This window comes from Raphanus sativus, chromosome 3 (genome assembly GCF_000801105.2).
Source record: "Raphanus sativus cultivar WK10039 chromosome 3, ASM80110v3, whole genome shotgun sequence".
Taxonomy (NCBI): domain Eukaryota; kingdom Viridiplantae; phylum Streptophyta; class Magnoliopsida; order Brassicales; family Brassicaceae; genus Raphanus; species Raphanus sativus.
In genome coordinates this window covers 26,777,472-26,801,344 of record NC_079513.1, presented here as the reverse complement: position 1 = coordinate 26,801,344, position 23,873 = coordinate 26,777,472, and the positions used below count along the sequence as shown (strand labels likewise).

The 23,873-nt window shown below is 36.8% G+C and overlaps 8 protein-coding genes across 8 annotated transcripts; 3 read left to right on the top strand and 5 right to left on the bottom strand.

The window, feature by feature from the left end:
• The first annotated feature begins 4,680 nt into the window (after positions 1-4,680).
• Positions 4,681-7,154, top strand: LOC108847454 (amino acid permease 2). The gene is made up of 7 exons (XM_018620697.2): positions 4,681-4,800; positions 4,892-5,021; positions 5,115-5,348; positions 5,621-5,714; positions 5,791-6,005; positions 6,083-6,222; positions 6,310-7,154. The coding sequence occupies exons 2-7, from the start codon at positions 4,892-4,894 to the stop codon at positions 6,964-6,966; spliced, it is 1,470 nt and encodes a 489-aa protein (XP_018476199.1). The 5' UTR covers positions 4,681-4,800; the 3' UTR covers positions 6,967-7,154.
• Positions 7,155-7,573: 419 nt separating this feature from the next.
• Positions 7,574-10,117, bottom strand: LOC108847455 (2-oxoisovalerate dehydrogenase subunit alpha 2, mitochondrial). Its single transcript, XM_018620698.2, has 8 exons — positions 9,744-10,117; positions 9,344-9,664; positions 8,849-9,006; positions 8,656-8,755; positions 8,474-8,585; positions 8,223-8,362; positions 7,949-8,134; positions 7,574-7,844 (listed from the first exon to the last, which is right to left on the bottom strand). Exons 1-8 carry the CDS (start codon positions 9,966-9,968, stop codon positions 7,677-7,679), a joined length of 1,410 nt encoding a protein of 469 aa, XP_018476200.1. The 5' UTR covers positions 9,969-10,117; the 3' UTR covers positions 7,574-7,676.
• An 87-nt stretch (positions 10,118-10,204) lies between these two features.
• Positions 10,205-11,102, bottom strand: LOC108847456 (probable gamma-secretase subunit PEN-2). The gene is made up of 2 exons (XM_018620699.2): positions 10,789-11,102; positions 10,205-10,561 (listed from the first exon to the last, which is right to left on the bottom strand). Exons 1-2 carry the CDS (start codon positions 11,057-11,059, stop codon positions 10,401-10,403), a joined length of 432 nt encoding a protein of 143 aa, XP_018476201.1. The 5' UTR covers positions 11,060-11,102; the 3' UTR covers positions 10,205-10,400.
• Positions 11,103-12,878: 1,776 nt separating this feature from the next.
• Positions 12,879-16,603, top strand: LOC108847715 (potassium transporter 7). Its single transcript, XM_018621037.2, has 10 exons — positions 12,879-13,228; positions 13,304-13,532; positions 13,612-13,860; positions 13,986-14,036; positions 14,136-14,396; positions 14,512-14,564; positions 14,682-14,796; positions 14,934-15,188; positions 15,269-15,791; positions 15,874-16,603. Exons 1-10 carry the CDS (start codon positions 12,926-12,928, stop codon positions 16,421-16,423), a joined length of 2,589 nt encoding a protein of 862 aa, XP_018476539.1. The 5' UTR covers positions 12,879-12,925; the 3' UTR covers positions 16,424-16,603.
• Positions 16,604-16,727: 124 nt separating this feature from the next.
• Positions 16,728-17,996, top strand: LOC108847716 (uncharacterized). Its single transcript, XM_018621038.2, has 3 exons — positions 16,728-17,589; positions 17,671-17,738; positions 17,818-17,996. Exons 1-3 carry the CDS (start codon positions 16,840-16,842, stop codon positions 17,933-17,935), a joined length of 936 nt encoding a protein of 311 aa, XP_018476540.1. The 5' UTR covers positions 16,728-16,839; the 3' UTR covers positions 17,936-17,996.
• Positions 17,997-19,323: 1,327 nt separating this feature from the next.
• LOC108847284 (mitochondrial uncoupling protein 6) lies at positions 19,324-21,125 on the bottom strand. The gene is made up of 2 exons (XM_018620490.2): positions 20,543-21,125; positions 19,324-20,080 (listed from the first exon to the last, which is right to left on the bottom strand). The coding sequence occupies exons 1-2, from the start codon at positions 20,964-20,966 to the stop codon at positions 19,494-19,496; spliced, it is 1,011 nt and encodes a 336-aa protein (XP_018475992.1). The 5' UTR covers positions 20,967-21,125; the 3' UTR covers positions 19,324-19,493.
• Positions 21,126-21,409: 284 nt separating this feature from the next.
• Positions 21,410-22,066, bottom strand: LOC108847287 (uncharacterized). Its single transcript, XM_018620493.2, has one exon. It carries the CDS (start codon positions 22,023-22,025, stop codon positions 21,582-21,584), a length of 444 nt encoding a protein of 147 aa, XP_018475995.1. The 5' UTR covers positions 22,026-22,066; the 3' UTR covers positions 21,410-21,581.
• A 431-nt stretch (positions 22,067-22,497) lies between these two features.
• LOC108847286 (40S ribosomal protein S15-3-like) lies at positions 22,498-23,512 on the bottom strand. Its single transcript, XM_018620492.2, has 4 exons — positions 23,382-23,512; positions 23,163-23,302; positions 23,018-23,075; positions 22,498-22,899 (listed from the first exon to the last, which is right to left on the bottom strand). The coding sequence occupies exons 1-4, from the start codon at positions 23,382-23,384 to the stop codon at positions 22,651-22,653; spliced, it is 450 nt and encodes a 149-aa protein (XP_018475994.1). The 5' UTR covers positions 23,385-23,512; the 3' UTR covers positions 22,498-22,650.
• Between the last annotated feature and the right edge of the window lie 361 nt (positions 23,513-23,873).

Genomic DNA, 23,873 nt, shown 5'->3' with positions numbered 1-23,873 from the left:
CGACGTTCACGTCATGGCGTGTGACGTCATCCAACGTTATATCGTTTGGTTCACACGCCTCGTACTTGAAAAAAGACCGATCATGGATTAAGCTTAGATGAAATATTCATTATATGTTCCCATTTTTTTTAAAAAAGAAACTACATACATATAGGTCATCAAATTTATAAAAAAAAAAAATTCAGATCTCCAGACTATTAAAATCTTTATTAAATCGTCTATAAATCTAAAATTCCGGGATCGGTTCTAACTCGGTTTAAGTTTTAAAAATGTGTTTTCACTTCGGCTACTGTTTCCCGGTTATATATAAAACAATGGGTATAAGTCTATAAGAGGTATTAAGCCGTTATTTCAATCCTTGATTAAGAACTAATTAAACCGCATTACGTAAGAACTAATTAACTGATGCGATTTGTTTAAACAATGCACATGAATCTTCTATTTAAAAATATTTGAATAGAGAAGTTGTGGTAGGTGTGTATGAGAGACTGACGTGGGCTTGTTCCTTTTTGATGATCATCACTTACGTTTACTATCACTATAAATTATTATTATGTTCTATTTCAACATTGTGTTTTTAAGATATGGACTTTCATATTTGTATTAGAAAATGAAGAATAAGAATATTTTTGGTCAAACATGACTTTGTCAATATTCATTTTGTTGATAAGAACGTAGATATTTATACAAGTCGCATAGTTTCATACACGTCTGTTTAAATAAATAACCATCCCTAATTCTCCCTGATCATTTTGTACATATGAAACCTAAATTATAAATTACAAGAAAGAAAATGAAACCATCATGATGCATGTAACTTCTTTCTTTTTTGAAACATATGCATGTAATTTGTTAATTGTCGCTTTTTGGGTGGTAACACTAGTCTAAAAGGAAGAGATAAGAGTCATAAGCCCAATATAATAAATGTGGGTTTCCTATTATAAAAATCAGATAAATTGTATCTGGACTTGATTTGAATTTGTTACTATATAAGACAAATCAATATTATACTTTCTTCCGGTTGTCCTCGTTGTGTAAATCGAAATAGGAAGCTTCGTGGAACATGATGTTATAGCTGCCTAACTTGACCTAAACATATATGTTGTGATGGATTATTACCTTTTTTTTGGTTTGTCGTATTTAGATTTTCGGGAATATGCTTCAAGAAATTGGATAAGGATGTAAGCTGGGACATCATTGTCGAAACTTAGAACATAATCTTCAACAACGTCATCACATATATACTATTCATATGACTAGTTGTCTTATAGTACGATAAATAATATATAATGGATATGGCTGTGTAAATCGTGGATTGTTGTATTCTGGAATTTTTACTGAGAAGTAGTTTTAAGTTTGTACTAGATTTCTACTATTGAACTTCTGAAACAAAATTTGTCAAACTTGCAATAATGATTTATAGCATGAAAAATAAAATGCTCACACAGATTTTTAATGATTCCATTTGATTTTGACCGCAAGAACCAAACTAATTGCAATTTTTCTTCAAACAAATTTGATTTTCTGAATTTTGAGGGGTGAGCGTAGAAAAAAAGATAGTCAACAAGAATGATTCTAATACCCTTATGTTATGTATATATACATTTTGTTTCACCGTCTGCATCTTGAATTTCATTCGACCAACAAATTCTCATTCATTTAAATTGTTTTTTCTATAACTTTTTAACTTCAGACCAACGATAACATCATTTGGAGAAGAAAGAATTTCACTACATTAATGTATGTGGTGGAAAAACAAAGCAACAGATCATTTTCCATGTCACAGAAATATGTTTAATTTTTTTGCATCCACTAATTTTAAAATTTGAAGTATAACATGCAACCAAAAAAAGATCAGAAATCAAATCATCATTTGTCACACCATTTTTGTTATATACTCGTCACTAATGGGCCACGTTGGTCACTCTCTTCTCTGTCAATCAATCACTCGTCACTACAACTTGAACAAAATGGGCCAAGTTTGAGCCTTAATCTGGGTCATCATCTAAACCGGGTCGAGTAGCTGGTGATCAACATCCGACCCAAATTCTCTGTGTGTTTTTTCCTGAATGAAATTCACGTCTATTCAATCCAAAAAACCCTTTTTCACCGTAGTGCATCTTTATCTTAGTAGGAAAATTAATGAATCAAACTAGATTTTGATCCGCGCTTGGAAGCGCAGAATATTTTACGATGAAAAATTTCACTAATAATATAACAAATATTTTGGTAATTGTAAAGAATGTATTTAGAATATTTTTGCATTTAAATCAGTGTTTTTTAATTCAACCCGATTGTGATTGTACCGGTTAATCCGGAGATCTAACAATTCAATTTAAGTTTTTAAAATATTCATATTAAAAAAAATCATTAAAATCCGAGACTAACCAATTGAACTGTTGGATGACCGATATGTAATCTAATTTGATTTAAATTATAATAGTTTCATAATTTGTAATCTTATAATCCAAATTTTAAAGTTTATTATTTTGAAATTTATGAAATTATGACGTTTCTACAAAATTTTAAAGAGAAAATGATAGATATAAAATAACTAAGATTAATTATTGTATTGTTTGGAAACATTGATAATAGTATAAAAATATATTGTTTGGAAACATTGATAGTAGTATAAAGAAATAAGTATATTATTTGGAAACATGGATAATAGTATAAAGAAAGAAACATTAATAATTTAATGTAGGTTTAACTATAAAATATAAAAATGTATTTAATTTAAAAACTTACAAAATAAATGTTAGGTCCAACAGAATGTTTTTGTTTTAATAAGATAGATGAATCTACCCCTATCAATTTTTTTTCATGGTAATGCCTGCTTATTCCTGTAGATTTTATTTTGGGCTTCTGTAAACTGTAATATTCTTCGCGATCCTAACATATTTTGTCTTTTTTTGTTCTTATATTATGTGGTTTTGTGTTGGATTTAACTCCTGTAGTTCAATGTTTTTGCAATTACGCACATCATTTCCCCATGTAACCATATAACATGATCTTATCACATGATCGCTAAACATTATTCATTAGACTTCAAAAGTACAAGTATGGCCAAATGGTCATGTAGATAGGTTGCTAGACATTTGAAGCTGGCCAATAATTTTGGTAAAATGACAAACATCATATCTTTAGTTATTTATGCATAACCACGATCAAGATTGGTCATTTCCATCATTAAAATATCAGTAACTACAAGTACCGAGTACTTAAACATGCACGTAGAAATTACAACAAATATGAAAAGGATTTTTATGTCAACCGATCCGGTCAGCTTCGAAAAAAAACTATTTGATACCATAGAATGAATTTATTACTACATTGTTTAATCCAAATTTGGAATCCATCCGATTAATGCCGAAGATAGTTAAACCGTACGTCTGTTATCGAACTGTCATGTAAATTACTTGAACTTAAACTGATCAAGCAGTAGTTTTTTTTTTCTCAATTCTGAAAAATTGCAAATATATACTTGTACATGTGGTGAGTTTTAGTTTAAAAAGGACATGAATTTGACGAATTAGATATAAGTGCAAAAAGAACAGTGAGTCAGTATTTATTTTTTGTCGAGGAGACATTATTTATTTATTTTGGTAAATGAAGAGTAGTAATTAATAGGAAGACAGAATCTTGTAATTCAAAAGGACGTCTAATTTCCTAATGAAGAAATTCGAAGATGCTCAAAAATACTAAAAGTAATATTAATGGTATAAATGTTGGATTGAAGCACTAGACAAATTCGATTCTCCTTACCAGTATAATCATATCCATCACTACGACATTGGACGGTGTTGGTAGTGGTACTTGGCTCAATTTATACTTTTATTCATCTATCAAATTTTAAAACATCATTTTAAGATCGTTAAGCTTTTATACTTTAATGTTCCATAAAAAAATTAAAATACATAAATAGACAACATAACCAAAGGGATTATAGTGTTATAGTCCGTCCATTGGCGAAGTTCAAATGGTAGAGGATTCGTTTTATCGATCAAGATCAGAATCTATTCATCCACGAGATTACGACAATCATATAGACATATAGTAATTGCCTCTTGGCTGTTATCAATGTTCAAAGAAAACACAACAAACCTAAATTTCTTAACACACTCCATGTAGCTCACATTCATATTTAGGTGCATGAATAAAATATATATCGTTCTCGAAACTACTAAAGTTTCATGATTAACTTTCTTCTTTTTGTTTCAGCTTTTGAACAGAACATTACACGTTTCATGCGTAGAGAAACTCCACGGTATATGGAGGAAGAACATCTCGATGAACATTCCATATTATAATATATAATATGATATATTCAAGCACTTAGCAGCATAAACTCTTTTTAATTTTATAATCATAAATGTGGTATATCCTTAATAATGGGGTTTTAGCCTTTTATCAATATAAAATAGTATATTGTATACGATTGATTAAGTCGACCGCAAAAGGTACGGATGAGAAGAAACAAGCATTTGATTCTCTCTTTATATATTTTGATGCATCCTTCACTAGTGATGGTTGAGAAGAAAAGAAAATACCCAACAAGCAAATATTGTCAAAAATTGAAATAATTATCATAAGCATAGTTTATTTATTTTTAGTTAATTAATTATTATTCCTCACTTTTCGTGGCTTATATAAGACAGTGACCAAACACAAGATCGAAATGCAGCAGCAGCAACTCCTATCATATCACCCATCTCCTTTAGTTATATTTTGCTCTTCTTTCTTTTTGTTCATAGCTTTGTAATAAACAGTCTTACTTCTCGCAAGGCTCAATAAGAGGAGGTACTAATACTACATTTCACTTCTTGTCATATAAATAAAACTGATTATGGGAAATAAAACAAGTAAGCTAATGTTGGTTACTTACTAACAGATGGGTGAAACCGCTGCCGCCAACAACCACCATCACCACCACCATCACGGCCACCAAGTCTTTGACGTGTCCGTCCCACAACAACCAGCTTTCAAATGCTTTGACGATGACGGCCGTCTCAAAAGAACTGGTTACAATTCTAACCAAAATAATAATATCAAACTTTGTTTTATAAACGTTACCGCTGAAACTCAAAACAAAACGTGTTTTTATGATAATCTAGGTACTGTTTGGACCGCAAGTGCTCATATAATTACAGCAGTGATCGGTTCAGGCGTCCTCTCGCTTGCATGGGCCATTGCTCAGCTTGGGTGGATAGCTGGACCTGTGGTGATGCTATTGTTCTCGTTTGTTACTCTATACACTTCAACACTTCTCAGTGATTGCTACAGAACTGGAGATGCAGTCTCCGGCAAGAGAAACTACACTTACATGGATGCAGTTCGATCCATTCTCGGTAATTACTTTTGATTTATAGTCCTTCCATGTTATATATTAAGTTATCATATCGTTCTAGCCTTTAAAATTTCTTTTATCATAAATATTGTTTTACATTTTTAATACATATATTAAATAATTTTCTAGTTTTACTTTTACTTTTAGTTATTAATTAAAAACAATATATAATATATTAGAAATAAACATAAAATATTTTTTTTTAAATCCATGTGTAAAACCTTAAACGACTTCAGTGCTCTGTTTTTATGCACTATTTTTTTTTAATTGTAGGTGGGTTCAAGTTCAAGATATGTGGACTGATTCAATACTTGAATCTCTTTGGTATCGCTATCGGTTACACAATAGCAGCATCTATAAGCATGATGTAAGTGTTTCTTAGCTTACTTACGAAACAAACTTCAAAACAACTTATATATTTAACGTTTGATGGAATCATGCAGGGCAATCAAGAGATCGAACTGTTTCCACAAGAGCGGAGGAAAAGACCCATGTCACATGTCGAGCAACCCTTACATGATCATCTTCGGTGTGACAGAGATCTTGCTCTCTCAGGTTCCTGATTTCGACCAGATTTGGTGGATCTCCATTGTAGCAGCTGTCATGTCCTTCACTTACTCAGCCATTGGTCTAGCTCTAGGGATCGTTCAAGTTGCTGGTGAGATATAACTGCATAAAAAGACCCCACATAATCTTCATGAGAATTGTGCTAAATCTTGATTTGTAATCTCTCAGCAAATGGAGTGTTCAAAGGAAGTCTCACAGGAATAAGCATAGAAACAGTGACTCAAACGCAGAAGATATGGAGAACCTTTCAAGCACTTGGAGATATTGCATTTGCTTACTCATACTCTGTTGTCCTAATCGAGATTCAGGTTAAAAAAAAAACTTCCTTGGTACACAAGCTTTAATTTTCTAAAACCCTAAAGAAAAATATTCAACTTTGGTTATCTGGTATCTAGGATACTGTAAGATCCCCACCAGCAGAATCAACAACGATGAAGAAAGCTACAAAGATCAGCATAGCAGTCACCACAATTTTCTACATGCTATGTGGCTCAATGGGCTACGCCGCCTTTGGAGACGCAGCACCAGGAAACCTCCTCACGGGTTTCGGATTCTACAACCCGTTTTGGCTCCTCGACATAGCCAACGCCGCCATTGTAGTCCACCTCATAGGAGCTTACCAAGTCTTCTCTCAGCCCATCTTCGCATTCGTTGAAAAATCAGTCTCAGAGAGGTTTCCAGACAATGACTTGCTCACCAAGGAACTCCAGATCAAGATCCCAGGGTTTAGGTCTCCATACAAAACAAACGTTTTCAGGGTAGTTTTCCGGTGCTGCTTCGTCGTTCTAACCACCGTGATATCGATGCTAATGCCGTTTTTCAACGACGTGGTTGGGATCTTGGGAGCCTTAGGGTTTTGGCCATTGACCGTTTACTTCCCGGTGGAGATGTATATAAAGCAGAGGAAGGTGGAGAAATGGAGCACGAGGTGGGTTTGTTTACAGATGCTTAGTGTTGCTTGTCTTGTGATCTCGGTGGTCGCTGGAGTTGGATCAATCGCTGGAGTAATGCTTGATCTTAAGGTCTACAAGCCCTTCCAGTCTACTTATTGATGATTGATGATGAGTATGGACCAAGAACAAAAGAAAAGTGGTGTATAAAGCTTATTGTTTATAGTAAGCATTTGGAAGAAAAAAGAAATTGAAAATGTGTATAATGTAAGTTATCATTTCGTATGGTATCATCTTTGTAATAAAATTTATGAAATATGTTATATAAACCATGTAAGCAAAGTAAAACATGGAGAGAAGCTACTTGCTGTGAATGTTTTGAAGAAGTTAATTGACAAAGACATAAGGAATAAGCTCAGCATTTTGAAGACTAAGAAAGTGAAGGGGATGGAAAAAGCATTACAATATTGGTTTAGTACTAGAGTTTAAATTCTCTTGTTTTTTATCTGAGCTTTTGTAAAGTGTGATGATACACTAAGGGTTGCATCTACTGCAAACAGGCTTTTTTGAGGAATACAATTTAACATTCTTTCAAAAAAAAAAACCATGTAAGCAAATGCAATATCTGAATCTCTATCTGACTTGTTTATCAGGTGGAAGAAGAGATGCACATCTGACACTGTAATAAATATATGTACTGTCTGAAATGGTAACTGGTGTTATATTATATCACACACATTACTACCAGATTATGAACAAGTTGTACGCATTTGAGTTAATGATGATCCAGTTTTCAATGAAAAGATTATGATTCACAGTGTAGATAATCTTTTACACTTTATTACATGGGAGTATTTCATATATGTGTCCACCTAAAGAGGTACATCTGATGGGTAATCTTGTGGGTGACTTTTGACACACTTCCTCACCAGAAGTTCCTGCTCCCTGAGGTTCAAAGGAGGAACATCATACACATCTGAGAACATGTGATTCAGATTAGGTTTCTCAGTCTTCTCTGCAACCCGGATAGCTTCTAACATCTGTTTACAAAGGAACAACCATATATATATATATATATATATAAAAGAAAACAAGAATGCTTCTTATACAAATGCTAATGAGCCAGAGTTTTTTTTTCGGTTACCTCTTTCTTGATTCTGCTTCTCAGATCAGATTCAGCTTCATCACTCCACCAGCCATTACTCTCAACCCAAGTCCTAAACCTAGACAGAGGGTTTCTTGCTTTGTTCCACCACTCTATCTCATCTGCAGAGCGGTACCTAGTGGAGTCATCTGACGTTGAATGGTGTCCTACACGATACGTTAAGGCCTAACACACACACATAACAAAACAAAGAATCGATTTAAAGCTGTCTGTGTCTTTTTTTTTTTTGATGTCGCATCTAATTAATAATAACCTCGATCAAGATTGGCCTATGTTCTCTAATCGCCATCTCGCGACCTTCATGCACCGCACTGTACATAGCAAGCGCATCGTTCCCATCCACACGTATGCTCCTAATCCCATAAGCACGGCCTTTCACCACTACACCATCACCTGTTGTTTTGGCCACAAAACAAAGTATGTTGAAAAAAAATCTGAAAGACTTCAAGACAAAGACATGTCACACACACAAAAAAATGAAAAAAAGCAAAATAAGTTGGTTACTTCGGAACTGATCTGAGGTGGGAGTACTGATCGCCCATCCATTGTTCCTGCATATAAACAAAACAGGTGCTTCCATAACCGCTGCAAAGTTCAAAGCAGCATGGAAGTCCCCCTACCAAAAAAAAACAAGACATTATTTTGATATCAGCCAAAATGAAAACAAGGGCTCAAGTTCACTTCACCTCACTGGAGCCACCATCGCCAAAGAAGGTGACCGCACACGCTTCCTTCCCGTCCATCTTTAAGGAATAAGCAGCACCAACGGCGTTTGGTAACTGCGTACTGTAGACGAAAGAGATATCATCAGGCAACCATAGTATATACAAACCATATAAGATTACTATAAAACTAGTTTTTGAGTCAGTAAATAAATACGCGATTGTGGCTGAGACGGTGAAATAGTTAAGCTTGTTAGAGCCATAGTGAACAGGCATCTGTCTTCCTTTTCCATAATCAGATTTGTTCCCAAAACACTGGTTTGCAAACTCTTGAAGCGTGAAGCCACGCCATAGTAGAACACCAGGTTCTCTATACTGCACATATACAACAACAACTCAGTTCAAAAACTGTTAGAACATCTCCGACCTCATTTTTTCACTCTAAAATAAAGTTTAAAGTAAAAAATGCTTAACCAGTACTCTATTTTTCATTCTATAATAAAAAAAATATTTCTATTATAGAGTGAACCATTAGATATGGTTTTAGTACTAGTAGACACATCTATATTACAATCAAGATAGTATTAGGATTTTCAATAAAAATAAAAATTTCTATTATAGACCGAAAAATAGAGTGAACCATTGGATATGGTCTTAGTACTAGTAGACACACCTATATAACAATCAAGATAGCATTATTGATTTTAAAAACCTGAGGGAAGATGACATCTTGAGGAGAGAGAGCTGCGGCGGAAGCAATATTAATAGCTTCTTCGCCGAAAGCAGTAGCGTAAAAGGAGAGTCTGCCTTGTCTTTGAGCTTCGTAGAATATGTTATCCATCATCTGAAGAGTAACCATATCGCTGTACATCTTCACCGCAACTTCCTCGCTAACCGGAACAAACCGGCTGTCGGTGAGCTGTTGGCCGTTGTCGTCGAGAACACGGTAGCAAGGCACACGCTGTTCGTTGGATTCTGATATGAAGTGGATCTCAGGTGTGAAAGCTACTTTACCTCCAGGGAAATCCATCACCTGGAGATTGTATAAAAGAGACTCATCTCAATACATATTCTTAAAAATCTACACGAGTATATTATAAACAGTAGCTAACCTGACTATTGGCGTCTTCGTGTGAACTAGTACTGGAGAGCGTATCCACCATGGTGTTACACAAACGAGTTAGTGGATTCGGTGAAACTCGTGTGCTCGGAGGATTATGCGGTAGGTTGTGGCGGAGATGACGAGACGCGTGGCTTGGAGAACCGAGCCCGAGGTTGTGTCTGAGAACGTTGAGGAGAGTCGATCTCGATGAAGACGATTTCAGATGCTGAGCCATTTTTGGTGATGGAAGAAAAGATTCTGTTAGGACAGAAACTCGATTGATTGAAGAAGATGATGTCTTGTGTCGGAGAGAAAGAGAGTGGTTGTTGGTGGTAGTAGTTGTTGTTGAGTGTGTTTTGTCTTTTCGTACATATTCGATCCCTTATTTTATTATATGGGATCTTTCTACTGTACTCTCTGGGAATACGTGATCACTGTCCATCGTGTCAAACGCTACCGAAATCATCTATCTATGGGCCAAATCATTACACTATCAAGCCCATTAGCTTATTTGGTCTACGCAGATACAACAGAGATCATACATCAAGAGCTGTTTGGTTCATAGAACGTTGAATATCCAGCTTATATTCACAACATGGATCTCCTCAAACAAGTACTGCTAAGCATATATAAGAAGGGAAACAAGAGCAACAATGAGAGAGAGAGGCTAAGCCAAGCCAGACAAGCCAAGACGATCAGCAACGTTGTACATAACCAGCTTATCCCAAACAGGTCCAAAAAGCTCTTCTCCCCCTATCGAGAATGTCAATGCCCACGCTGAAAGCAGAGCTGTGAAGACACTGAACCCAATAGCTGATCTAACAACATCTACAAATAATCACAAAGAAACTATCTCAAATCACAACTCAAAGCCAATAATACTCATCACTTCCTCTCTACATTTACATAAGGCAACAACATCAATCCAACAAACACTTGTAACAAATCTACAGTACCGTCTCTCAGAATACATAGAAACACTTTTGAATACTGGCAAATCACAATGCTGATCAAAAGAAGATCTCAATTGAAAATAGTTATCTAAAGGAACTTACGATTGCGGATCTGAGGGAAAGCACGAGAGTGACGGAGGACAGGCCAGAAGTAGAAGCAGTTGACAGCCCAGAGCCAGGGCAACAGAGCGAATCCGAACTTGTAGAATCGACGAGCGTAATCCACCGATGCTTCCTCCGTTAACCCCAACGGACCGTCGATCGTCGGCCAAACGTGCGCGGAAGAGATTATAGACGACAGTGGATTCGGATTCGAGCTCCGATCGATGTTAGGGTTCCGATTGGGTTCGTCGCTCCGTGAAGCCTCCTCCATTTTGCTCTCTCACAGCCACGGGCGAAAACCACGAATAAAGGTGTGAAAAAAAATTATTTCCTTCAACACCGAGATGTAGTGGGCCTAATTTCAATCAAAGCCTACAAGGCCCAATAACCCAATCTAACCGGTTCATCTATTCTATTAATTCTTCAACATGTCCAATTGATTAAAGGTTGTGTCTAACTTATTTTTTCAAACGATACATACACAGAATAATCAACTTTATATTTCTTAACTGCATCTAACTGTAATTTTTGTAACCTCAAGTCCATAAAAATCGGGATCCCTTTTAATTTTCTAACTGGAGTGATTACTCGGCGGTAATGTTTCCTAGATCTGTAGAGATTCTATCTAATTTGGGTATATAATCAGTGAAGAAATTTTCTGGGTTTGTCAAGTTCGAAATTGCTGATTTCACTTTGAAAATATCACGATTTGTCACTAAGAACAAAGAAACATAGGTTAACCACATAAATCATTAAGAAAATCGAAGTTTTGTGTTGAAAAATTCGAAAACGGCCATAGCTAGGGTTGCAGGGTCCAGAGAAGAAGATGAATAGAAAATGACCTCACTGCCCTTTTTCTTAAAAAAAAATTAAAAAGGAAAGGCAACACTTAGGCTTCGAACCAAGCTTGCAAAGCGAACGTGGAGTAACATAACCACCAGGCTATAGGAATCTTTATGCTAAGTTACCGAAATATATACTAGAAAAATGATATCTACTCCGTGTATCAGTTATCTATACTACTAAAAGGGAAGCAGTTTTGAAAAGTCGACTTATACAAGTTGTTTTGGACCCTTTCATTTTTTTAGTCCAACCTATTAGATATAACAAAATCTTATAACTAACCTATTTTATAGCAACTTAATAAGATTCTCCTTCATTTAAATAAAGCCTATTACTGTTATTGACTTTAAATGTTACTATAATCTAAACCGTTGACTTCTAAAATTTTAAATATGTGCGTAAGAAAGATTTGTATAAACCATTGTTTCTATTACTAATGTTTATATAATTTTTTGGTATCGAATGATGGTGTGGAATTAATTTAAAACAATATTGTACCTCATCTATACTATTAAAAGGGAATCACTACCAAAAAATTTACTGAAAAAAATTGTTGAATCCTTTCACTAACTAATTATTTTTCGTCCAACTATTTGAAAAATTGATTTGCGGATGCGGGTTATGAGTTTTTTTATGCGGACTTAGTATGAGTTGGTGGATTTTGGATCGCGGCTACCCGTCGACCCGCAAATTATTTTAAAAAAAAAATTTAAAAAGTAAATACTTTTTTTAAATGCAAGAATTTAAAAATAATAATTTAAAATTTAAGTCATGTATAAATTTTTTATTATAAATATACTTTTATAGTAGTTAAATTAAATAATGATTTTTAAAATATATATAACCCACGGATAACCACAAAATTAAGTAGAGCGGATGCATGTACAATATTATTTGTTTGCAGGTTGTGCGGGTCATATTTTTAACCAAAACAAAGTTGAAAATCCGCGGGTTGGCGGGTTAGTAGGGCGAGTTCGACCCGCAACTCAGCCTTAACCGTACGTATATCGGATCAATTTTTAAACTACAATATATTTGATCTAAATTTATACACAAATATGATTACAAAAATACAAATATAATCAGAAAAAAACAAATATAAAAAAAATTAAATTTAAAATAAAAGAATATACCCGCCTTTTTAAGGGCGGGTCAAAATCTAGTTCTAGTTTAATCCGGTACCATTCTTCAACTAAGACATTGGTGGGCCTAATTTCAACCAAAGCCCAATAACCCAATCTAACCGGTTCAGTAGTAACTGGTAAAGCAGCAGAGATTGAGATCATCGGCAAGCATGGCGGAGGAGAGCAGCTTCGATGGTTCCGAGAAGGAAGAGATCGCTAGCTCAGGAAACGGCCTCGGAGATTTGGGATCAATGGACTCTATCGAATCTCGATGGGTTACTCAAGACGACGACGACGATTCGGTGAACGGCGTTGACGACAGTGACGACGACGACGAATTCTACGGGACCGGACTCGAATCCGAGGACGAGGAGATATCAGAGCACCACCGCCTGATCCGTACCGGTCGTCGTGTTGACTCCTTCGACGTGGAGGCCCTTGAGGTTCCCGGCGTTTCAAGGATTGATTACGAGGTGTGATTGATTGATGATATTTGTTGCATATGGAGTAGATATGAATGTGTTTTTTGTTTTTTACTTTTGATATAGGATTTGACGGTGGGGAGGAGAGTGTTGCTTGCGTTCCAGACGCTAGGGGTTGTCTTTGGAGACGTGGGAACCAGTCCTTTGTATACGTTCAGTGTAATGTTCAGTAAATCACCTGTGAAAGAGAGAGAAGATGTGATTGGAGCATTGTCACTGGTGTTATACACGTTACTTTTGATCCCTCTTATTAAGTATGTTCTTGTTGTTCTATGGGCAAATGATGATGGTGAAGGTATTGCCTTTTAACTATCCTAGTCTCCTACAGTGCCAATTGGTCTGGTTTTACTTATTATGAGTGCGATATTTTTTAGGGGGGACCTTTGCGTTGTATTCGTTAATCTCACGTCATGCCAAGATTAGTCTTATTCCCAATCAACTTCGCTCGGATACTCGGATTTCGAGTTTTAGACTGAAGGTGCCTTGCCCTGAGCTCGAGAGATCACTGAATCTTAAAGAAAAACTGGAGAATTCGTTAGTTTTGAAGAAACTTCTCCTCGTGCTAGTTCTTGCGGGAACGTCCATGGTGATTGCCGATGGGGTTGTTACTCCTGCGATGTCAGGTTCTTCTTATACGATCTCTCTTCTTAAGTATGTTCATAGACATGACTCTGTTGTATATTGCAAACGGGGTTTGCTGCTACTACCATGTGGACTTATCCGAATTACTTGATTTTTCATATTGCAGTGATGTCAGCTGTTGGCGGACTTAAGGTTGGAGTTGATGCAGTTGAGCAAGGTAGCGGCAGAACTTCAAAGCTGTCAATGCTATTGTTTTGTTTTCGGTCGTTTTATCTTTTGATATTCTTCACCTTTCTCTTGTTTTTTTTCTTTGCAGATCAAGTGGTGATGATATCAGTTGCATTTCTGGTGATCCTGTTTAGTCTGCAAAAGTATGGGACGAGTAAGATGGGACTGGTAGTCGGTCCCGCCTTACTTATATGGTTCTGTTGTCTTGCTGGTATTGGAATCCACAACATGCTCAAATACGATAGGAGTGTTTACAGAGCATTCAACCCTATCCACATCTATTACTTCTTTAAGAGGAATTCGGTAAACGCGTGGTATGCACTTGGAGGTTGCATTCTCTGTGCTACAGGTAAGTCTATCAGTTCCATTGTGCTAACAGAACCGAGTCAGCCTTTTTATGCTCAATGCTCTGCATGATACTGTGATGCTTCCTTTGTTGATTGTTCATGTAATTTTTTTTTCAGGCTCAGAGGCATTATTTGCAGACCTTTGCTACTTTTCTGTTCGATCAGTCCAGGTAAACAAAGAGGAGAATGGCCGTTGGTGGCTGATGTTATACCTTCTTTCTATTCGTATGCATTTTGCTCTAATTTTCTGCAACGTTGATTTACTTATTCGTAGTTGTTTTCTCCAGCTTACATTTGTGTGTCTAGTCCTGCCGTGCCTCATGTTGGGCTATATGGGACAAGCTGCATACCTGATGGAGAATCATACAGATGCTAGTCAAGCTTTCTTTTCATCTGTTCCAGGTAAAGTTTAGTCACTTTCTTCAACCAGTTATATACATACCTCTTTGGCCTCTGGAAAGAGGATTATCTCATGCTGCAGGCTACTGACTTATTCTAGATATTAGTATTAGTGATTGATTCATCATAGTGTTCTGCAGGTGCTGCATTCTGGCCCGTCCTTTTCATAGCCAATGTTGCAGCTCTGATTGCCAGTCGCACAATGACGACAGCAACATTTTCATGTATTAAACAGTCGACAGCTCTGGGCTGTTTCCCTCGTCTCAAAATCATCCACACGTCTCGGAAATTTATGGGTCAGATTTATATACCTGTCCTAAATTGGTTCCTGCTTGCCGTTTGCCTGGTCGTCGTCTGCTCAATCTCAAGTATCAATGAGATTGGAAATGCATATGGTAATTATAAAAGAAATGTTCTTGTTTCCTTTCTTTGAAGCTTCTGTGGTCTGATATCGAATTTCGTTTCGATTTCCCAGGGATGGCTGAGCTTGGAGTGATGATGACAACGACAATCCTAGTGACGTTAATCATGCTTCTCATATGGCAGATCAACATCGTAATCGTCACTGCCTTTCTGATAGTTTTCCTTGGAGTGGAACTAATCTTTTTCTCGTCAGTTATAGCGAGTGTTGGGGATGGAAGCTGGATAATATTGGTTTTTGCCGTGATCATGTTTGGTATAATGTATGTTTGGAACTATGGAAGTAAGCTCAGGTATGAAACTGAAGTCGAACAGAAGATGTCAATGGATCTGATGAGAGAACTTGGGAGCAACCTGGGAACAATCAGAGCCCCTGGTATCGGTTTGTTGTACAATGAGTTAGTGAAGGGAGTACCAGCAATATTTGGCCATTTTCTGACTACACTCCCTGCAATCCACTCCATGGTCATTTTTGTTTGCATCAAGTACGTCCCTGTTCCAGTTGTACCCCAGAATGAGAGGTTCCTCTTCAGACGCGTCTGCACCAAAAGCTACCACTTGTTCCGTTGCATTGCCAGGTCGGTCTTCAACTTTTCCTTACGCTAGATGTGACTTTATGAGGAGATTACAAACACTGTTTGTGTTATATATTTGGTGAAGGTATGGTTACAAGGATGTAAGAAAGGAGAACCACCAAGCATTTGAGCAGCTATTAATCGAGAGCCTCGAGAAGTTTATCCGGAGAGAAGCTCAAGAGCGTTCCCTGGAGAGCGACGGTCACAATGATTCAGACTCGGAGGAAGATTTCTCAGGTTCAACGCTCGTTATGGGCCCCAACGGAAGCATGTACTCAATGGGCGTCCCTCTTCTCTCTGAGTACAGAAACTTAAACAAACCGATCACGGAATTGACCACTTCGTCTAATCACACGAACCGCCATCCCTTTGACACATCGTCTGAATCCTCTGTATCTGAAGCGGAGCAAAGCCTGGAGAGAGAGTTATCGTTCATACACAAAGCGAAAGAGATAGGAGTCGTGTATCTACTCGGACACGGGGATATAAGAGCAAGAAAAGATTCATGGTTTGTCAAGAAGTTAGTTATAAACTACTTCTACGCATTCCTGAGGAAAAATTGCAGAAGAGGGACAGCTAATTTGAGTGTGCCTCAGTCGCATCTGATGAAGGTTGACATGACATACATGGTCTGAGCTTCTTTCCTTCTTTTTTTTGTCCATAGATTTAACACCTGTAAGCTGCCTCGATGTTTCTGCATTGTTTGTGAAGAGTCAGAGAATCTATATAGCATCATAGTAGAGGAAGACTATCGATTTCAGGAAATTTCATGATTTGTGACATGGATCTCGTTAGTGTGCTATGGGTTTGTGATATCTGGGTCTTTTTTGCAAATCTGTTTTCAATACGGTGCTTTATACAATTATAATTTCCCGCGGGTCTATTACTGTAATTTCGTAAATTTCACGTACGGACAATAAAAACAGCTGTTCTTTCGTTTTCCCGACAAATAACAGAAAAAACAGCTGTTCTTACGATTCATCGTCTCACGCCTTTTCTCTTCTCCTCTGTTTCATTTTTTTTTTGAAATTTGTTTTTTTTTCGTCTAAAAATGTTCGATCATATGAAACTGTTGCGATGCTTCAGCTTCACGGCGTCGCGAGATTGGCTATTCCGACAATCATTCGCAAATGCCGGCCTCCGCTCCGTCGTCACCGATCTCTCACACGGCAACTCCATCGCATCAACGACCATGCATTGCTGGATCCCCAAAACACCAAACCGATCCAAACCCAACCTCCTCCTCCTCCACGGCTTCGGAGCCAACGCAATGTGGCAATACGGGGAACATCTCCGAGCCTTCACCGGCCGGTTCAACGTCTACGTCCCTGACCTCCTCTTTTTCGGATTATCCTCCACGTCGGAACAGAACCGGACCGAGTCTTTCCAGGCTCTGTGTCTGATGAGGCTGATGGAAGCGCACGGCGTGCACAGGATGAGCATCGTCGGGATAAGCTACGGTGGGTTCGTCGGGTACAGTTTAGCGGCGCAGTTTCCGGAGAAAGTCGAGAGGCTGGTGCTGTGCTGCGCAGGGGTTTGCTTGGAGGAGAAGGATATGGAGGATGGGTTGTTTAAGGTTCCGAATCTTGAAGAAGCCACGGGGATTCTGATTCCTCAGACGCCGGAGAAGCTTAAGGAGCTCATTAGATTCTCTTTTGTTAAGCCGATGAAAGGTGTCCCTTCGTTTTTTCTTTGGGATTTTATCGATGTGATGTGTACAGAGTTTGTGGATGAGAAAAGAGATTTGATCAAATCGATACTCAAAGATCGGAGACTTGTAGATCTTCCTAGGATTAAACAGGTGAACCATTACACTTCTTTACTTTTCTTCTTTTGCAATTGCTGTAAGATTGTGTTCTTGTTTTTTTTTGGGTTGATTTAGAAATCTTTGGTCATATGGGGAGAAGAAGATCAAATATTTCCACTGGAACTTGGTTACAGATTGAAAAGGTACATTTATCATCTGAGTTTTTACCATTTTTTTACAGTGAAACAACAATTTATGTATTTAAAAATCATGGTGAGACAGACATATAGGAGAAAATGCAGAGATAGTGGTGATCAAGAAGGCAGGACATGCTGTGAATTTGGAGAAGTCCAAAGAGTTTCTCAAACACTTGAAATCTTTTCTCATTGATTCTTTGTGAAAATACTGTGTTCCTTGTTATTTTAAAAAAAACATTTGATTATAAGAAAAGTAAATTATACTATTTCCTGTTACTGCATTTGAGAGGATGATTTTTTTTTGTTAGTATTCAATATATGAAACCATATAAGGGAATCATAAACACGATTATTGTGTGTGCAACAAACATTGGTGATCTACCATTAGTGATTCAATTCACAGTATATATAGTCTGCATGAATAAGGGGACAATTCTTAACTTACAATCATTTGATAAATTAACAAGAAAAACTTGAAATGTTGTGTTCAGTATATAAACCAACCAGTAGGCTGAAAAAAATGTATTAGTATATGGAAACGATTTGATGGGCTAAAGCATTATAAATGGGTTGTGTCTTTGACTTGACGAGCTATGGGGAAAATACTCTTAGGAAATTATTTGATTATTTCAACTCCTGTAAGTTTATTACATTACAAGTATAAAATATACTACTAGCAACAAAATATAAAACAGAAAAAATAGAAACATTATTGTCTTTTTCATAATACAAATTACTTCAAATTTCCAAGATGCTGTAATTCTCATTCTTTTTTTGGTCAAACCAATGCTGTAATTCAAGATTTGAAAAATGTACTAAATACTTCTTTTTGAAAATAAAAATGTACTAAACACTTCATCAATAGTTTTATACAATAGAACACGTAGAATTGCACATGGAAGAGCTCTTCATATTAACAAAACAAGCACCAAACAACTATGACACCACATGAAAGCAATTTACTATATGGTTTCTTTGGACATTTTTTGAATATTTTCATATATTTCTAATTAAATTCCAAAGAGATATTTTATGAGAACCACAAAAACAAAAGATACCAACTTAAGGAATATACCAGCTGAAGGTACCCAGCAAAAGTATATGCCCCCAGAGACTTGGATCGATCGACAAAGCCTCTTTTGCTTCAATCACTATCGCATTTTCAAGCCAAATAATATATTAACTTATATAGGCGATACATAGTACTAAAAATAACGATACAAGTATTTCAAAATATATGTGTAATTCAACCAAAACTTACCGTTTTTACACAAACCAGAACTTGTTACAGCTTGTATCACTATCACTTTTGGCATTTTTCAAGCTAAACATATGATTAATTTAGTTAAGATATATTCCCTCTGTTTTTTAAAGATGTATGTTTTGGAGTTTTCACACATATTAAAAAAACACATTAATCATGCATTGTTTTTAGAAAATATCAAATTTCAATGCATTTTAACCAATAATCTTTCAATAAATTCAATTAATTTTATTGAAAATTGCAATTTTTATATAGAAAACATAAAAAATACATTTTTTTGAAACAAATATTTTTTCCAGAACATGCATCTTTTAAAAAAAGAGAGAGTATTAATTAACGTGAGTATATATTTGGCTTGAAAATATAAACATATACATTTAACCGTTCGAAAAAAAAACATTGAATCAAAATGTGAACATTTACTAAATCTTTGAGAAATATATGCATGCATGCAACTTGATAGAATATGGTCAAAATTTATTAATCATCTTAACTAATCAAAACTTAACGTCTTTCAACAATCCACGAATCTGTTCCAACGTAACGAACAAGATCATCGTAAACGGTCCTTGCCTCGTCACCGTCGGAACAAGCCCTTTGTACAAAGCCATCGGTCCTTCCTCCGACACAGTCTTCACCGCACAATCCAACGGTCCACCGTAACTCTCCACATCCGCATTCATCATCCTCGTCTTCACGACGTCTACCGGATTCGACGCCACCGCCGCAACAATCCCCGCCGCGAAACTCGCCGCCGCGTGCGTTCCGATTCCTCCCGGCGTTCCACGGCCTCCGGCGATCATGATCTCTTTGACGTGATCATACGTGGCGAGCTGAGAAGCCGTCACGATCATGGCTCGGTTCATAGTCAGCCACGAGCCACGCCACAAGCTCGAGACGCCTTCGTGTCTCGCGATCCGCTCGATCGCGTCCACGACGCTCTTGTAGTTTCTGCGGCGGTTTAATGGCAAACGTCCGTCGGCTTGCATTCTCACCATCGCCACGTCGGCGGGGTTCCCGACGGCGGATCCGATGGCTCCAGCGATGAGTCCAGCTGCGATCTTTGTGACCAATGGGAAGTTACCTGTAATTAGATTATGTCGGATCAGTTAACTTGAGAACCAAGCCTAATTAGAATGCTTAAACCGAACCGGACTTTGTTAATTAATAAACCGATTGGTTATATCTTTTAATCACAAAACAGAATTTGGCGAAATAGAACTAGGATTAAACCAATAGAAAATCGAAACTATATGTAATCGAATTAAAAATGTAATTAGGTGTAACAAAAGTATAAAACGACAACTTTTGTAATTAGTTTAAAAATGTAACCAATCTTATAAATTGAATGTAAAAAAGATTAAATCAATAGAAAACCGAAACGAACCAAAAAAAAACGAAACCAAAAACTAGGATTATCTTTTTATCAAAGAAAAAAACTAGGATTATACACCGCAATCTGTCGTATTTTTAGCATTAATATTTTAAGCATTTTGTATATAAATGTATAATCACAATTAATACTAATATAATTTATTAACATTACCCGTGAGTCGATCCGTCCACTTCCGTTTAAGAAAGTCGTAAATACCCATACGAGTGGCGGAGTAAAGCATCTGACGGAGGACAGTAGCGGAGACGCCGGAGAAGAGAGCGGCGGGTCCTTCGGTTTTCACAATGTGGGCCCCAACGGCGAAAGGGGTCATGCTGGAGCGCGTAGACGTGGACGGTGCGGGAGTGGATGAAGGTAACAAGGAGATGCTGCCGATGAGAGAGTCAAGAGCAAAAACAGGTCTATAAGGTTTAACGGGAAGATTAAGATCAAGATTATTATGGTTAGGGTTTTGGTCGAGAGAGAAAGGGTTTTCGCCTTGGAGCTGCATACGGACTTTGATGAGGTCTAGTGGATGAGTCAGAGCTCCGGCGATGATTGCGGCGATGCCACCTTCGAGAAATGGTTTAAATCCCATTGATAATAGGACGATTTGATTTTTGAGGAGATATAGAGTATATGAAAAGAAAGAGAAGAGTTTGAGAGAGATTGGATCTTTTGTAAGGAAAAAAAAATAAAGAAGAGAAAATGAATTTGGACAAGTTGGAAGTGAAAGAAGACAAGAGTCATAGGTAAGAAAAGAAAATAATGCAGCGAAATGTATTTGTGTACTAGTCCTGCATTGCGGGTTCCATGCTTTAGCACAATGTCTATCGTTTTTGTCTTCATGCACACCTTGTCACTAAAGAAAATAATGTAATTGGTACGTTATCAACTATCTTATATACTTACCACTTACCAATAATGTTTTTGGGTCAAATGATTTACTAATGGTTAAATATAATTTTCATACATACATAAGTTGCGAGAGATGACCAGTACATGATTATATCCAAGAAGAGCTAGAGACTACCCCATACATGAATTGAAATGAAACTCTTCATAAATATGGTTCTATATATAGATGATCTTTCTTGACTTTTAATTAGACACAAGACAAACTATTATTACTTTATAATTTATATCATCATTAATATATCATGCAAGAGCATTCACTATATAGATGCCCTTTTAACGTTCTTAGGCCATGAATCTATGGACTCTTGTTCGAACCATTCGAAGTTTCCTCGGAAACACTTGTGCTTTTCACATTAACCTTTTCAGCCGTTGAAGTAGATTTTGTCTTCTCAGTATTTAGAGAACCGCCGCCAGCACCGGGAAAAGGAAAGCTCGGGATCCATGACGGAAATTCAAATGTAGGCTCTTCTGGCTCCTCAGGAACCTCAGGCTCTTCTGGCTCCTCAGGGACCTCAGGCTCTTCTGGAATCTCCGGCTCTTCGGGCAGCGGCAACTCAGGCTCGTCTGGAATCTCCGGCTCCTCAAGCTTTTTATATTTTGGAACCTTTGTGATCTCTTCTTGCACCAGAGAGTGACCTACTCTAGTAGCAAAACTATGCGTAGCAAACAAAAAGAACGACGAGACGAAGGCAAGGAAAAAGATGGAAGATAGGACAATACGATGGCGAATGCAAATCATCTTTTGTGATATATATGTTTCTTCTTTCTTCAATGGATTATGTTTTGGTATTGTGTATAAGAATGGGTTCTTAAATAATACCGAGGTGAAAGTTATTAGAATGTAGATTTCAGAAGAGTCAAGAGATCTATTTGGTGAGAAAACAATATGTATGGTTGTGAATAATGTGATGTTAGTCTTCAACAAACTCAACTATATTTCATATTTACCTTTTCATATGCATAACCCAAGTTTAGTTGGGAAATTAAAGTTGTAAACATTATACATTACAAGATAACTTAGGGTGCATGGAATGAATTCCATAACAAATTTGTTCGTGAATGAATGGAATGAATTTCATTTCATTTTCAGCAATATTCCATTCCTAGAATTCCATTTATTTTTATTCTTTTGATTCCATTTTAATTTACCAGTTACAGCTCATATGTGCAATATGAAGTATACTGCTTTAATACTCATACCAAAATACAGATATTAAAAAAATTATTATTATTTAAAAGCATGAAGAATTGTTCTTAGACAAAAAAAAATCTAAAGGAGAGCAATGAAACAAAGACACAACGTTATAAAGAAAAAGCCAACGAAAATGTTATTTTGGAGAATAACACAGACTGGAGTAGATTAATTATTTGAGAGGGATAAACCTGGAGGAGTTAGTGGCACCAACACCAGGCCTACCGTGCTTAACAGGCTTATACGAGATTGAAAACTCAGCCAAGTAATGACCAATCATCTCAGGTTTGATCTCGACTTGGTTAAATGTCTTTCCATTGTACACACCAATGACACTTCCAATCATTTCAGGCACGATGATCATGTTCCTTAGGTGGGTTCTCACTGCTTCTGGCTTCTCACCAGCTGGTGCATCCCTTTTCTGCTCAAAAAGTCATAACCTCTATAGTGTTTAAAGCCATTTGGTTTGAAATAGCAAACACAAAAACGCATAGAGAAAGAAGCATGAACATATGCATATACGGAGATAGTTTACATACCGCTTTGCGCAATTTTTTGATCAAAGCCATAGGCTTTCTCGTCAACCCTCTAGAGAACCTATACACACAAACAAAGTTTAATATCATAACCAAATTAAAGAGACACGATCTTACAAACTAAAGACAAAGCAATTCTAGTTCGGACCTTCTGCGAATACGGGAACTGAAGAGCTTGACAAGATCATCGGTAGACATGTCGAGAAGAGCATCGAGATCGACTCCTTTGTAGGAGAACTTCTTGAACGTTCTCTTTTTCACGATCCCAGTCGCAGCAGCTGCATCCGCCTACGGATTCACATGTCGAGAGATTACAGATCTAATCAGGAGAATTTGATAGAGAGAGACAGAGATCGAGGAGACTAACCATTGTTCAGATTGTTGAAAACCCTACAAATCGAAAGCCTCAAAACAGTGTCTGCGCAAACGACAAAACAACTTTACGTAGGCAGCCCTTATATACCTTGGAAAACCCTAGTATCATTTCCATTAAGTAAAAAAAATATTCTTTTTAATCTTTTATTGGAGCTCTTTTTTCGGAAAATAAGACTTCCAAAATAAAATAAATAAATCAAAACTAGCCAAGTCAAAATATAAATGAGAAAAGCTAGCTAGATCATAACAGTATTATCTTTAGAACAGATTATCAACTACAGATTATTGACCGGGCAAACCAATACCTAGAACATAATTACCATGTTCCTCAAGTAATTAGCTGGTCTCTCTCTTTTCTTGTTATGGAAGCAAGAGAAAATCTGTAATCTTTTGAGTTGTTGCATTTGCATAGGACGAACACACAACTTCTCAAGCATTTATGAGTTAACCTCATTTGGAAGCACACATACACAAGAAAGGGAAA